The sequence below is a fragment of the Malurus melanocephalus genome, unplaced genomic scaffold, assembly GCF_030028575.1.
Source record: "Malurus melanocephalus ecotype Western Australia unplaced genomic scaffold, MMel_1.1 scaffold_20, whole genome shotgun sequence".
NCBI lineage: Eukaryota > Metazoa > Chordata > Aves > Passeriformes > Maluridae > Malurus > Malurus melanocephalus.
In genome coordinates this window covers 2,159,908-2,176,036 of record NW_026623252.1, presented here as the reverse complement: position 1 = coordinate 2,176,036, position 16,129 = coordinate 2,159,908, and the positions used below count along the sequence as shown (strand labels likewise).

Below are 16,129 nucleotides of genomic sequence, written 5' to 3'. Positions count from 1 at the left end.
ATCCTGCCTTCTATACAAGAATGCATCAAAGTTCCTAGCAGGAAAGAAGCTTGTGTAGGTATTGTCATGMGGGGATGCTCTGAAACCCAGAAGTTATGCCAGTTCAGGTGTGCCAGCTGATAAGGGAACTGTGTAGAATTGTGTGTGTGTTTAAGATGTTATAGATGCAGATTTGACYGTTGTTCAAGGGGTTTATGTTATTTTAAATCAAAATCTGGGCCATAATGAACTAGGGAATCCAGTGTAGCTGGGACAACACAGAGAAATCATCACTAAGAATGATTTCAAGTGTTCTTTTAAGTCCCCCTTTCTCCCCAGAGCAAAATTGTTAACAGATGCTGTATGTTTTGGTTTTTGGGATCATAAGAATATCATACAGACAGATCATTACTATTTCTCTAATCTGGCCTCTTTTTTCTGTATAAGATTATTATCGTTGTTTTCATTTATAAGCCCCTTTTCAATGAAAAGCCAAGCTTTTAAACCAGCGGTTTCTAAGAAACAGTAATACTGATTAATACATTGGAAAGATGTATTTACAGATGATCCTTTATTTAATACATTCCTTAATTGGGGACTGCCTTGTTTGCATGCTGTGGCCTGTAAAACCTGAATTTTTAAAAAGAAATAAAATGCAGTCATTTCTTCCTTGGTCTGTAAATGTTTGCATTGCCACTACAGCTTTTAAAGGYTTTCCTGGCAGATGAGGACTCTCAGGCTGCCTAAATCATTGCCTCCATCGTCAGGAATTACTCTTCATGTCTGTGTGAGAAGTGTGGCCCTCCTGGCTGTAYAGCACCACTTAATGTCATTCCAAGGTGCCATTAGTAACTAACATTCAACTTTTCTCTGCTGAAGCTTGAATCTCTGACACTGAGGGTTTTAGACTCATAGCTCCTGTTAGCTTTAATGAAAGTCACATGGATTGTCTCCTGCTTTGGAAATAAAAGAGACAGGTTAACTAGAGGAATTGTGGATTTGAACAAGGGTTTAAAGGGTAAGAAAATAAGTTTTTGGTGCAGAGGAAACCTAAGTGCTACAACCAACAACTTTAAGATCATTTTCATACTGAGATTTGACAAATCAAGTCTCTAGACACAGGGCAACAAAGTGTTTTTTTTTTTAAACAAACTGCTATAAATATGAAATTAATAAGAAAACCCCAAAAAAACCCAGCAAAACACACAAAAGCCCCACAACCTAAGAAGAACCCCAAAACTTTCACCTGTTTAGAGACCATCTTCCTTTAACACCAAGCTTTCAGCAAGGCATATTAATAGGTTTTTTGTACCATGGTATGTGATATTTGGATCAGTTCAGTGGAGTATTTGGGTGTTTTGGATGATGGCATTATAGCAGCACATCTTCTCCTGACCTCGTGCTGACTGGCCCCTTTTTGTGTCCTGTGGGCTCAGCACAGCACAGCTCTTTATTGTAAGTTTGAAGTGTTTCTACAAATTAATGAAATGCAGTATAGTGTGATTGATTGCTTGTGTTTTTAAAGTCATTTAAATGTTGAACGTTGTTTTACCCACAAAATACAGAACTGTTCCATACATGATCACAGTGAAATGAAAGGTAAACAACAATGTGTCAGTCTTCATCAGRTTTCTTCTGCATATGAATAAAGGGTTTCTGTTTACAAATACTGTGAGCTGCTTGTCCTCCAGTTTTCAGATTATTAAATGAGATTAGAGTGAGGTTTTTTTTTTCTTTAAATTTCTTGCCCTCTCTCCTCTCTCCTCACTCATTTAGCAAAAAATTTAATCAGCTGTCTGAAGTCTTATGAATATGTTGTTCTCTTGTTCTTCTGCACAGAGATACTGAATGGAGGGGTGTATGTTGGCCAGAACAAGTTTCTCTGCTTCGCAGACACCATTCATTGGCAGGACATCGTGCGTAACCCCTGGGCCTCCAACTTCACCCTGGTTCCAACGAATGGTAGCTCAGGATGTAAGTACTGCTTTTATTCTCAGCCCTGTCATCCCCTCAGCATGAAACAGGATAAATATGAACWGGATAAATATGGCCACAAGTTTGCACTGATCCTCTGTTACAGAGAATTATATTGGTAACTTTTCCTTTTATTGTTCCCTGCATTTTTCTAAGTTTGTCTACTGCTTGGAGAACCACTTAGGCTCATCTTAAAAACATGGTGTCTGTAGAGAGTATTTGTGAACGYCATAGATTCTATGAATTTTCTTTCATATGCTTTCTCTCTGCGTATCCTTTTTCTTCTTTATTACTAAAGCCACCATGGTGCTGTGGAARCACAGACATTCTTGTTTGCTTTGCATTTGTTCCTGCTGCTCAGGCTGATYCTTGAGTCACAGTGGTCCATCTATGGCATAATAATTAGCTGCTGGAGTAATTATGGTAAAGCTCACAGATACTCTGACTTTCAATGAGAAGTGAACCTCAATGAAATAGTTATTCTGTTGTCTGGTGTGTATATACCTGAAGAGAGAGAGAGAATTTGCGTTCTTAACAATATAGCCAATAATTCTCTTTTTTTTATTACATTCTCTTTATTTTAATGCTTTCCATTCCAAACTTAAAATATTTGTGTGCTTAGAGTTTCTCTRTTTTCCTTCCCTAGGGTTATTTACCTTCAGTAGTAGTTTGATGACTCTTATGATTCTTGCAGCAATAATGAATTATAGTGAATGGTGGTGACAGGGATACCGAGTGTTTAAGCAAAATATTCCATAATGGAGTAAAGTGCATTCAGAATGAATGYTGTGCTATTAAACAGTACCCTCAGGATGTGCCAACATTGAAATGCAGAGACAGGCTAAGGAGAAGTTTATATCAGGTGTCAGAGGTGGCACCACACTCAGACATTGTTCTGAGCATTCTGGATATAGAGACATTCTGGATTGCTTTCCATATCTGAAGGTGTCCCTTGAGGATGTATAAATGACTGATTGCCTGTCGAGCTTTCACTACAGCCAAGAAACAATTCATTTCTTCTGTTGTATGTTGGGAACTCAGGGGAAAAAGAAGTTGAGACTCTGAGTAGGGACCATGCRATAAGTCCTCATAATTTTTATGCAGCAACTTGTTTTTAAGCAGGTGCTTTGTGGTGTGTTAGATTTTATAGAAGGCTGACTTGCTTTTGTAAATCTCATCTGCTCCCCTTAATGCCAGAGCACAGGTACTTGAGATAAGGCTTCCTCCAGGAGCATGCCAAGYTGCACTGCTCCTCCACATCCCAGCTCTGCAGTTGAGGCTCATCACTTCTGCCTTCTGGCTGGAAACCTGACAYAGTTGTAATGCAGCCAGCTCTCTTATTTGCATTTTAAAAGCCCTCAACACTGCTGATGATCAGTTTTAGGCAGAACTGATGAAACCTTTGAAGGTGAGGGAATGCCTGTACTCTTTTCTGAGTCATTGCTTCAAGAAAAAGACTTGGTTCCTACTGTTTTGTTCTCTTACTGGGTTTTCTTTTAACCTTTCCCAGTTCTTCAGAACAAATGCTTCTGCTCTTTTAAAAAAGCAACCAACACCAATGCTATCTTTTTGAACTAACAAGAGTTCTGTGGGTGGCTGCAGAGGAACCGGAACAAAATCTGTTCTGAGTACTTGTAGAATCAYACCCTGAAAGCAAAGAAGGCAAATACTAGATCCCACAGCTAGATGAAAGAACRAATGTAACAAAGTCCAGTCTTTTCTTCAAACATTTTTTGATTCCTTTTGAGTTAGGGACTAGGGAAGGAACAATTTGTGCTTTGCCATTTGTGCTTGATAAATAAGATAAATAGCATTATTTCGGTGATGATTGAGAGCTACATACCAAGGAAGCTTCATTAAGATAGCCACCCAAATTTCACTCTGTTTTTCCTTACTTGGGATGAAGCACTGCACAACTGGACTGTATTTTATTTAATAAACATAAGTCTCCTCCAAGAAACTCAATCACATCTCAATCCAATTCACGAGTCCTGTGAAATATGATTAAATTAGCTAATCCAAACTAACTAAACATCTGCTGTCACAGCTTACATAGGTGAAAATATAAACCCCATTATACAAAAAGCCAATAAATGCTTAGGAAAGTCCTCAGGCTTTGGGTARCAAAGAACTCAGGTACAGAAGTCACCATTAAAATAGCCTATAATTAAATTCCTGTCTGTGTGGGGGTAAATGCATGTACTGTGCACCCACACGGGTCTTGGAGAAATGACCTTTGAACTATAGCCCTGGAAATTGGTGTAGAATGTCATTAAGTAGGGTATAGGTGTCTCAAATTTGCTCACATGTCCCTTTTCACAACTTGCTAGGGAGTGTGGGTGCTTGCTGTGCCCAGCTGTGCTTTTTTCCACTGCTACAAATAATGCTCAGTTCATTACAAAGTTCTTTTCTGCACAGACTGTGACTCAAGCTTTTCTCAGTCCACCACGTGCATGTATTTACTGTTTAAGTCTCAGTGTCTTCTACCCAATGGAAATCTTGGTTAAATCCACTGGATTTGGCATTACTGAGAATATCCTAATGTCAGAGTATTTTGAAAAGAATTACTGGGTTTTGCTGCTTATCTATAAACCTTTGTAGGAGGGAATGTGAACCAAGCAAACCTGCTGCGTGAACTCAGCAAAGTCCATATGAGCACTAATTTGGGGAAGTCTGTGGAAGTGTGTGATTCATTAAGACTGAGCTAGCAGCATGATATGCCATGTTTAGCCATGACTGGAGGGTACCTGATGCCACAGGAATTGTGAGGGGCTGTTCCACTGAGAGCCCCTCTGGCAGAGAATATTCCCAGGGACAGAGGCTGTGAAATGCCATAAGTGTCAGATCCTGGTCTATCTTCATTCCAGCAGGAACAGCCTCAAGCACTGTTCGGTGCTTTGGCTTCACTGGCGTTGTTTCCAACCATCTGTGGAGGACATAAAACCTCCCCTGAGRGGTCTACATGTCCAGAAGATCAAGGACCCACCTTCAGAGAAGACCCCCATATTTTCTGTGCTTTGGCCATGGCCAGAGTGACTGCAGCAGGTTGATGTGAGTGCAGTGTCACACCAGGAGCACGGGAGCACCAGCCATGTGTGAGCACAGGGCACAGCCCTGCCAGGGAGCTGACACTGCAAGTGACTGTGCTGCTTCCTTCCCCAGCCAGACAGAAAAGCTGATACTGCTCTGATTTCAGGGATAATTTCACTTGAACCCTGCCTGCTACTCCAGTGCAATCAGCAGAGGAGGAAGACAAAAGGGCAGAGTGAAATGAAGATGCTCTGAAGTAAAATCAGTCCCCTGCCTCTGTGYCTGTTTCATACCTTGGATCTGCCAATTCTGGCAATCTGCTTCATTCACATCAGTGCTAGACAGAAGAGAATATGGCTGGTGAACTCAGGCAATAAAACTTCTCTGATTCTCCTCTTCACAGGCTTTCGTTGTCACATCATTGCTAAGGAGCCAGTTGAAAAGGCCATGGTGTCTTAAACACTGACAGGAATACTGCAGATGTGCAAATCCTGACTGTTGCTTCTCCTTTTTTCTTCAAGTTCTGATCAAATGCATGCAGAAAAGCTCGTGTTGGAGGCCTCTGAGTGACACGGTGTCACCGTTCAGTCTCACAGAGGCAGTGGCTGCCGGCGCAGCGCTCAGATAAACAAACCCGACACCAGGGACCACACGTGATTCGGCTCTCCCWGGACACAGCCTCTGTGCCTGGCATTTTGACTCACACACTGAAATATTTACCTGCTTGCACAGCCTTCCCATCCTGGTATCTTGCAGYTGAAGCTTTTGGAATTAGTTGTTACTTGAAAGCAGCCTTCTTGTCTGTTTACCTGAATTCAGCGCTGCCAGCCTGGGGTTTTAAGCAGAGCACCTCGTGGTGGGGATCTCAAAAGCACTTAACTCTCCAAGGAACAAAATTTTCCCTTTAGGTTTACGTTACTGAAATTGTTTCTGCAAAGCTGAAAATCTGTTTTCYCTCCTTCCAAAAATCAGCCATGAATTCAAGCATTGGCCAAGCATGCTGAAGCCTTGCATTGCAAGAGCCTATTCCCCTGTTAGCRCAGTATTTTTTATTTAGTCCCTTAACTGAAGAGCTGGAGCTCTGCCCTTCACAGGTAGAAACCCAGGGTGCAACTCCCAACAAGAAATAAAGCAGCAAAAAAGAATTAGGCTTCTTGCCTAAAGTGCCTCAAGATTAGTGAAGCCCTCTGAGCAGCTTTTGGGAGAATCTAGTGAAAATTTGGCTGATTCAATCTGTGTCTTCAATGTTCTCCTTGGTTTTGTTGTTAGCAGGAASTGGACAAGTCTCCCATTTTGTCAGGTGAGCTCTTTGCCGAGTTTGACTAAGACCGTAGTATCAAATCAGAATTTTCAGAGGAACTTAACTTGGAGTTTTTGTTTCATAAAAATGTTGTATAGTTTGAATTGCTGCATTGGGGTCATTTCCATAGGCAATATCATATGTTCAAATCAGTCAATAATACTCTTACAAATACTGAAACTATGGATGCATGTTCATGATACAGCTGGTAACTGTTTAGGTAAAGAGATTTAAAAATCACTTTCCATTTTCAAGTTAAAAAAAAAGTTGATTTTCAAGGAGTTATTAAAAAAAAGTCAGGACTGCATGTTGGCATGTGCCCAGAGTTGTGCAAAATAAACTCTGTGAAAATYAAGTCCATTTTGAAGTATCTTCCTGAACTGAAGTTTCTGCTTTGGAAAAAATTCCCTTTGTCGATCTGGCTGTTCAACTGAGTGCCTGTCAGCTGTGAAAAAGGCTGAAATTTTTGGCAAGGTACTTCTTCAGGCAGAATAACTTCAGTTCCTTGCTCTTCACAGYGTGGTGCTCCTCTGTCATTGCTTTGTGTCTAATTGCAGCCTGTGGTGTGAGAATCCCCCAGTTCTGAGCTGTGCTGAAGCACTGCTGCAGAGTTACAGGGACAAAGGATTTGGTCTTCAGGGGTGTGCCTGTGACTCAACAAATCGCGTGGTACTGTGATTCAATAAATCCTGTGGTGTATTCCAGGGAATCACTGCTTCAAAACTCCGCTCTTCAAAACTTTGCTCTTTTTTTGCCTAACGATTCATAGATTTTTCAAGGGCAAAAGGAGCCTTGATGCATCATTAGCTCTATTTCCTGTATGCAGAGGCCTGAAATATCATCAGCTTGCTTGTCATGGAGCTCAGTAGCATCCCTGGTCACAGCTGATCTTCCAACTTGGCTTTGAGGTCCCAGCAGCCGCAGGATGGGCAAACTCAGGGTTCTGGTGCTCTGTGCACTATCCTGGCACAGCTCTGGAGCTTTGCAGAAGTGCAGCTCTCCCTCCAGATGTTGGTTACTTCCCAGTATTAAAAGGAATAATACAGCTGCCTTTATCTCTGATCTGAGTGCAATTTTAAATCATAGATGTTGCATCTTCTACTTCTCTGGCTGGCTCAAAKWGCTCTCRTAGCCAGCTTWTTCTCCYTGTGYTCCGTGTCATCAGCTCACCTCCTGRTYTTCTTCCAGAAGCAGGACARAKAGAGACTCTCCCATCTCTTACAAGGAGGAATTTCTTCCCAGCCTCAGTGTCATTTTAGTTGCTCATCAATATAAACTGTATTTCTTGGTTTGCTTTTGAAAGGTGGAAGCTCAAGTGTGCATGGCATTTTATTACTGACATTGCTAATAAGTAAAAATTATATCCTTCTTCAGCTTCAGCTTCACATGAGGAGTCTGGTGTTCAGGCAGTTCTGCTCTCTGTGTGTTTTAGAGACTCCCTTTTCTTCCCCATCAAACAGAACCTGTGTGTTCTATTCTGAAATATTCAATCTTATGTTTGACTCTATAAAAGCCATTTGGTGTGAGTGACTCCAGTGTACCTGCCAGCCTGGCTCACTCTCTGATACTGGCTGCTCCTCACTGTAATTTGMTGGGATTTCAYTCTTCCTGTCATCTGTACACTTTATTGCCTAGGATATTTTAATAATTTCTAAACCTTTGTCTGGAATATTAAGAAGTGTCAGTCCTGGGGATCCCTGGGGAACAACACCCCAATTGTATTATAATTGCTCATTCACAGCTACTTTTGGAAAGTCCCCAATTAGCTGGGTCTTAATGCATTTTTTATGTGTTTTATTAATATTGAAACATAGAGAGAAATCTAATTAAATGTTTACTATTTAGCCAGTGCTTTGCATTTTAATTAAAGTAACAAAAAATGGATTTCCCAGCTGCCAATGAAGTCAGCCTTCCGTGCTCCTGGCAATCCAGGCTGTCAGTGACCTTACCTGGGTGCATGTGTCTTTGGAAGCATTACAGCACAGTATTTTGACATACTGATCCCTGTATTTGGTTGGTGGGAGGGMAGTGCTGGCTCTGTAATTTTTCTTTTTTTTCCTTTCTTCATTTTCTGTCACACTGTCTCTGTGAGTTGCTTTTTCAGGTCAACCTGCCCCACGTGCCCTGAGAACTGAGTGTTTGCTGGGCCATGTTCTACTGCCAGTTTTCCACATGCTAGAAAAATGGGTAATAGAGTTTCTAAAAAGATACTTCTTTAAACTATTGCAGAAATTGGAAMAATTTGGCAGAAACATAGTTTAGTAGAAATGTCTTTATGTCAAACTAGTTTAAGGCCAGAAGCTCCTCGCATTTTTTTGTTACAGGAGAAAATCAGCCATGTGGCTATATGTACATTCTTTTCAGCATATGTAGTATATTATACTGTTTTTCACAAGAAACATGAGCTGCTATTTGCATGGAATTTTGTATATGTGATAAGCTTTATATTCTCCCTTGGGTATTAGGAGTCTGTGTTTGGGGTTGCTATCAAGGAATGTGGATGAATTTGTGGACAGCCACAAATTGCAGCTACAGAACGAGGCCTGACAGTTGGGCAGCCCCTTGATTTAATGTTCAGTACTGACCTTGTAATTCTTCACAGAGCACAGTAACTCAGCTTTTGTACCAGTAGTTGCAGTRTTAGAAAAGGATCRTTTTTACACAAAGCCACTTATCTGRAAATTTATACTCAGGTCAGAYTGTTGGCTATTTAACCCTGAAGTAATTTTGGGGTAGCTATGAAGAATAGGGGTTTGTCAGATCCTTGCAATCTCTCCCAAAAGTCCCAACCTTCCAGCCATTCTCAGGTGTGCTTTGCCTAAACTGCGAAAAACGCTATTCATGTGCACCCCGGTGTTTTCAGCTGACACCTGCACAGGACCATTCCTACTGCCCTTGGGAAGCCATAGCCACATGGGTAAATATGGAGTCTTGGATCTGACTTGGAGCAGAGCAGGGAAAGGATGGAGACCTTTCACTCAGGGGTAAAAAAGCCATTGGTTAATAAGGATTGAGGAGAGGTAAATGCAGTGAAAATACAAATACGAGGAAAGCTCTCCTTCAGAGCAGTGGGTGCTTCTGTAACAGGGGACAACTAAATCATGAGTGTTTGTAAACCAACCCCTCAGCCCTCAGTACCAGAACACAGGCAAGATGACCACATTTTGTCCASTTATTCCTGCAAGGTATTTTGTATTTTTTCCAAGCACGAGGATTTTGCTCTCCAGAAGGCCAGGGTAACAGCAGTATATTTATGTATGCCGGTGAAAAGAGGGAAGTGACTAATTCATGCTTAAAGCCACCTTTCARAATAACTAGTGTATCATTTTTGGTGTACATCTAAATTGGAAACTACCTACAGAGAAAATGGCATTGCAGAAAGTGTACCCTGAAGACATTTGTTATTGCAGAGTTTGTTAAATTATAGCCTTTCATTGAGGTTATTACTTGAAGTTCAATTAACATTTTAAATGTATGTTTGGAGACCAGCAAACGGGGCCTTGGCAGACAGGTGGTCTGGGTACAGAACACATTCCCTGCCGCCAGCATCACCATGGCAAAGCCAGGAGAAGCTGTTCTTTTCCATAAAAAGCCACAAACACCTCAACTGTTTTGTGCAAGTTCCTTCCATGTGGCATTCACTTCACGGGCTTACAGCACTGCATTTCAGCAGTAGTTACGGTTTCACGGACTTCTGAGTTGGAAAGAAAATTTATATCAGACAGCTAGAAAGTCCCACAGCTGCCTTTTGTTCAGCAGACATGAAGGTTGCCTTTCCTTCCATTAAGGAATATCTAGTCCAGACAGAATTTATTTATTWACCTGGAATTGAAAGACAAATACAGTAACAGAAAAATTTGATTTTGAGGAATAGTTTTTGCCAAGCAGATATATCTGAAGGTGGAGGAATACATGAAATCTAGTGGTACAATGAACTTGGTTTGCATTAGAATGGCAAGCTGAACTGCTTGAAGTTGCCTGTAATGTTTTTCCCTCAACTCAGAACAGTGTGTTTTGAATAAAGGGAATCAGTTTAGCTTTCTAATAAATACCTTCAGCCAGCATTTTCAGAAGGGATTTGTCAGTTGGTGACTGCCCTTGAAACAGATTTGAAAGGCAAGTGGACGTGGCATCTAATGGAAATAYGACGCCTCTCACAGTTGAGTTACTGAATAAAAAATAAGTAACGAATGCAAATAGGAATAAATAATGCTGCGAGGGACAGAGCTCCTTCTGCTGCCAGAGCCCAGCAAGGTAACTGCTGCAAAGGTGGGGATATCCTGGAGTCACGGGCACAGACAGGAGAGCATAGGGAAAGCCAGCATTAACAGTTTCTGAACTGCCTCTGGCGTGGGTATCACTTGGCACTGAGAAATGTATTTTGCAAAAAYATAAACATAAATTACCCAGCTGCAGAGCCAGCCCTGTCCGTGCCAAAGTGCTGACCGTTTTCACTGAGTTCCTTCTGTCTTTTAGCAATTGCGGGGTGAAAGTCACCACCCAGTGGCAGAGGTTATGATGCTGGTGTATAAAATACTACAGAGATGGAGAATTTAAGTAGGGCTCCACGTACTGGTGTTGGCAAATGCTTATCTGTTAATGGCAACCCATGTGTGCATAATGTATCACTGCACAGCACCTGCTTATGAGCAGATCGGTGTTTAAGCAGCGCATTGCACAAGGGAGAGACTCTCAGGCTGAATGAAAGCATTCTTCTCCATTACAGGCACCTTGTTGATTGCAAGCACCGGTGTTTCTTGAAAGCTGGAAACACCTCCCAAATAGCCTAATTGCATGGTGATTAGGAGATTTGTAGTGAGTGGGTGGGTGGGAYTGGTTTCTCACAGCAAGCTTCAGCTGCTCTCATGACCTTCCTTCGAAGAGCTGCGTAGGGAAAGGGGGGAGTATAAAATCAGCTGCTGAATAGTGTCTGCAGGATCTGGAAGTTGCTGTGTGTCTTCCCCTGCTGCGTGTCCTAGCCCCCAGCTCAGATGGACTCGGTTGGTGCCTCGTAGGGGTGAGTGCAGTGTCGGCATTATTCAGGTGGCTTTTCCCAACACACTGTTCTGCTCCTGCATCAAACACAAAACCAGCCCAAGCCTTTGTTGCTGTCACATCTGTGTTTTTTAAGGATTTTGTTATATCTGCCTGATCTGAGAGAAACTCTCAGAACTGTCATGAGAGTTGCTGTCCTGTGGACAGCCTGGCTAAAGGACTCTGACCACAGGTCTGCTCAAACCCAGGGCTGCTTCAGGTTCTTCTGTTATGTTTCTACACCTACGTGACAATCCCATCGTGCCCAAAGCATCACTTCTGAGCAGATCTCTGTTAACTGCAGATTGTCCAGGCAATCGCAGTTTGAAATTTTTATGATTATTTTCATTAACTATTTGTGTATAGCAAAAACTAAATCTAAATATAAGAGTATATGTCCAACCATTGTTTTCTGAGAGAGAAAATGCTTCCAAATATTGTTGGAATATATATACTGTGATCCAAGTATTGTTTTATAATATTCAGTTTTGTTTCAAATAACCAGAAATACATTTTGGATAAGCACATTAAAATGCTTATCCAAACTTTGCCTAAAACTGGTTTCTAGATTTCATAGGAATGAGGAATTCCTTTCTGGTATTTCCATATAATTGAGTCAAAAGCTGATTAAAACATTAGCACTTCTAAATACACCCTGCCAGACTGTRGGAATACTATGTGGCATCAAGAAAGAGTAAAATGAATTTTAAAAGCCACTTCAATTTCAAGTTCTGATTTCCTTTCTTTGAGGTTATTACTTTGTTTAAAAAATGAAAACTGCATGTCCCTCTCTTCAAAGTTTGTTACTGCTTTGGCTGCATTACAGGAACATTATAACAGGACAATATTTTGACTTATGCAGTATTGATTGACTTGATCTGTTTGAGGGTGGAGGAGCTGCTATTAAACCCACRCAAGAACACTCCCAGCTGTATGTTTGAGTTTGTTGAGAGCCTCCTTTGAAAATCTTCTGTAACAGTGCAGGAATTYTTCTCCCAGCATTACACATTGTGCYCTGAAAGAAAAGCAACTTGTATCTACATCCTTCAGTTCTGGACTGAGTTACGCATCGGGCGGTACGTGCTGCTGCTCCCATGAGCAAAGAGCTGCCCTCAGATTAATTCCAGGCTCCTCCTTTATCMTGGGTGCCCATGTGATCCCTGGTGCTGGTTTGCTTCTGGGTTTGGATTTCCTGTACTGCCACAGCAAAAAAGTGCCAGGGCTGAGAGCCARTGGGCAGTTTCCTGGGCCAAGGAAGGATGCAGGTGTCAGTGCTGGGTATCGCAGTCAGTGCTGCTTAGACAGGAAATGTGGGCACTTCCAGACACCCCCATGCAGGAAATACTGATGTGAATATAAAGACACAGAAGATATTGGCTTTTTATGGTCTCTGCTGGAATCTGCAGTGCCTTTTCCTCACAGACTTGTATTCTGCTCACACTCAAATTTCCTCAGTAAGATGGACTTTTCTCCCCTTTTTCTCAGCATTAGCAGCTCAGGAGTTCTTCAGGGTGTGAGGGAGCAGGGCTCAGTTTCCTGCACTGCATCAAGGAATTAAAATCTGTACACCCTGTCTCTCATCTCCCAGTGGAAACTGCTCCAGGCTTGTCTTAGTTGGGGTCTTTCCTATTTCCTCTGTTGAAATTCTGAGTTTTAAGTAATCATCAGGTTAAACACAGAAATAGTCCTAGAGGTGCTGTGATCCATGGCTCTCCAGTGATTGCAGCCACCAAGCTGTGAATTGTTGTGTGGTGTGCCCAGCTCTCTCCCTTTGGGGCCGAAGAGCTCCCCGTGTCAGGAGAGCCATCCTGGGGACAGATGGCTGCCAGTTCTGTGGTCTCCCCTTCCAGAGAGCGGCCGCCAGGCTGTTTCTTGGCTGACCCAGGAGGAGGGAGCCTTCAYGGATCACAGGAAGCAAAGGAGAGAGTGAGACGCGTAACTCCACTCCCTGGCTGAGTGCTCACATGCAGGTGGTAGAATAGCACCCTGTCCTTCCTCATAGAGGAAAAGGAAAATCACAGCTACTCCAGGATTTTGAAGGGTCCTGGGGCTGTGATCTGTGTGCTTTGGGGATRGTCCACTGGAGGGAAGGTGTTTCATCCTGACCCCAGTGTCGAGCCCCGTTAGCAGAGACCSGGCTGCTCTGCTGCTCCTGCCTCACTGTGGGACCATGGGCTGTTACCTATGAATGATTTTTTTAACAATAATGATTACAAGGGAAGGATTCCTGAGGCTTTGTTGTTCTTGATGAGCCTGCCAAGCAGCAGGTATGACTTGACCTATCCTTTCAGCCTTCTGGCTGTGTCTCTCCATTTGCTCAGCATCCCTGTGTGCATGTTCAGGAAGGCATTTGATGCTGATTGGAACTAATTCACCATCACAGTGGGGGGAATTCACTTACATTGCTCTGTGCTAACAGCTATAAGCGGTGATAATTAATAGCTCCTAATTGCTTAATCAGTGTAAAGTTTTAGACTATGTCATATGTGAAGGTTTTTATTTTGTGTGGATGACTAAACCCCCAATTAATGCATCGAGTCACACAGCCTTACCAGTGCTGTCTGCTCCAGACASAGAAAAATAACCAGTGTCTTCATTACCCCCCTCAGGTCCCTTTCTGTAGTCATTACTGTGGCCTGAAGACATTTTTCTGTAGCAGTTGCAGTAACGTTACAGTGAGCTCCCTATCARCTCAGAGCTGTCAGCGACAGATATGAATCCACCAGCCTGAGCCTGTTCGGTGCTGCTGACATGCTCTTCTTGACTTTCCATTTATTCCTTTACCTCTGGTGGCCAATCTCTCTTAAAATCAAAACTGTCTGCCACCAGTGTATGTGGCAATACTCTGTAATTTTGCAGTTCTCAACAGATGCCTGGTCCCTGTGCACACACCAGGGTTGTCTCCCTCCCACATTACTCAAGGAAATGTATCCCTCTTTGGTATTCAGTTTTTGTTTTCTTCAGTGCTGGTTGAGTTTTATCTCTGCTCCTYCTCCCTTCTCTCCCTCACACTGTCTGCATATCTCTTTCCATGCCTGTCTTTCAGGGCGTATCTCTTGGATTGTTTTCATTTCTCAGACCTGTTTCCCAGGCCAGTTTCTTTTCAGCTGCCTGTCCCCAAGTCCCTCTCCATTTGTATTCGTCTTTTTCTTATCTGCTGAGGAAGATGACGGGGAGATAGATGCCTTGACTGGCAGAGCTGGAAGTCCCTGTTGCAAGTGGAGATTGCTTCCACCCTTACTGGGCTCCAGGCAGGATGCACCCTCCTGGCGTGTGGGGATGGGCTGTAGGGAACTGACTTGCAGATGGATGGAGGGATGGTTGGAGGGATGGATGGATGCATCCACAACAGCTGCTCTGCTTTTTCACAGTGTAAGTGCTTGTTGATGAACCCTRTGTGAGTTTTCCCTGTGAAGGGATCTCATTAATATTTGCTCAGGATGTCTTCACTGGGCATAGAGACTTCAGGGGAGAAGCAAACATACATAGAGGAGACAGAAAGGTCAGTTAAAGTGCTGCCATTTACCACAATAAAAGTAGCAGTACCAATGCAGGCACAGCTTGTTAAAGAAAAGCCTGAATTTTATGGGACTAATCCTACATTGGAAAACTATCTGGTGATAGATCCTAGAGTGATTTCATCTGACATGAGTGAAAGCCACATAGTTTGTTAGCAGGCATTGACTCTTAGATTTCTGTATCCCATAGTGCTTCTACAGAGATGAAGAGAAAATGAGCACTAGGTATCTCGATAGCACGTTTTCTTCTTTTACAGAAAGTTTTACTTTCTTTTGCGACATGTGTCTCTCCTGCCGTAAGGGAAGAAAATCCTGGGAAGTGTGAGACTCTCTTAGGTAATTAACTTTCAAATCAATAGGAGAGATCTGAAGGCTAGCTCAGGGCGGGTAGGAAATGCAAAATTATTTTTGCCTGACAAAGAAGAGTGAATAAATGAATGAATGAATGAATGAACGTGTGACAATAGGAATAGTCAGACAAGGACAGGGAAAGCATTATGGCCTGATAAAGGCAGAGCAATCCATCACAACAATAGTATCTTTAATTCTCCTTAATGCTGTGCTGCAGTGTTTGAATTACATTTTGATTTTGTTATCTATTCATACATAGAACTAAGGAGTTTAGCTGCCTAGACAAACAACACACAGGTGTATTTAAACCTTCTGTCACACCTAAACTGTGCAAAGAACAGCCTGGCACTCTTACCGTGGAGTATACCTGGAGTTTCTTGGACCTTACAGCTGGTTATGTCTAGAGACATCTCTGTGGCACCTCTAGCATTTTTGCAGGAATGAGTGAATTTTTAAGTAAAAAATGAGTTGATAAGCAGCTTACAAAGCTAATAAATGATTTATAGCTGTTTTGATAGCTAATCAATTATTTTAGACTGTTAGGTAAGTAAAGAGGCTGCCTAAAACTATGGCTTGTCACTATCTAAGCCACTTCATTTGTGCTTGTTTGAACTTCAGTATCAGTGTGTTGAMGATATGCTAACATTGAATAATGATTTATCAACCTGATAGAAACCATCTGTAAACACAAGTTTTGTGCAAAGTGAAGCATTTCTTCTCTTATTTCTGCTTTCCTTCTCCTACTGAGAGGGTTCTGCTCGAGGCAGCTGGCAGGGTGATGGGGAAGAAGCAGTGTTTCCTCTCTGTATCACACTGAGCTTGGAGCTAAGAGGAGGACTTCATTTTTCTTGTCTTGTCAGTAACTTAATCCTTTGTGGTTTTACTGTTTCTGAAATAATAAAGTCAGGCAGAAGTCAAAGGAAAGCCCTTTTCAATTCTCAGG

General features: G+C 42.2%; 1 protein-coding gene across 1 annotated transcript in view; it reads left to right on the top strand.

The window, feature by feature from the left end:
- ERBB4 (erb-b2 receptor tyrosine kinase 4) overlaps nt 1-16,129 on the top strand; it is a 525,799-nt gene that overhangs the window by 363,432 nt on the left and 146,238 nt on the right. The window contains exon 4 of the mRNA XM_057389869.1: nt 1,819-1,953. Within this exon, the coding sequence (XP_057245852.1) occupies nt 1,819-1,953 (135 nt within the window). The remainder of the gene's footprint in view (nt 1-1,818; nt 1,954-16,129) is intronic.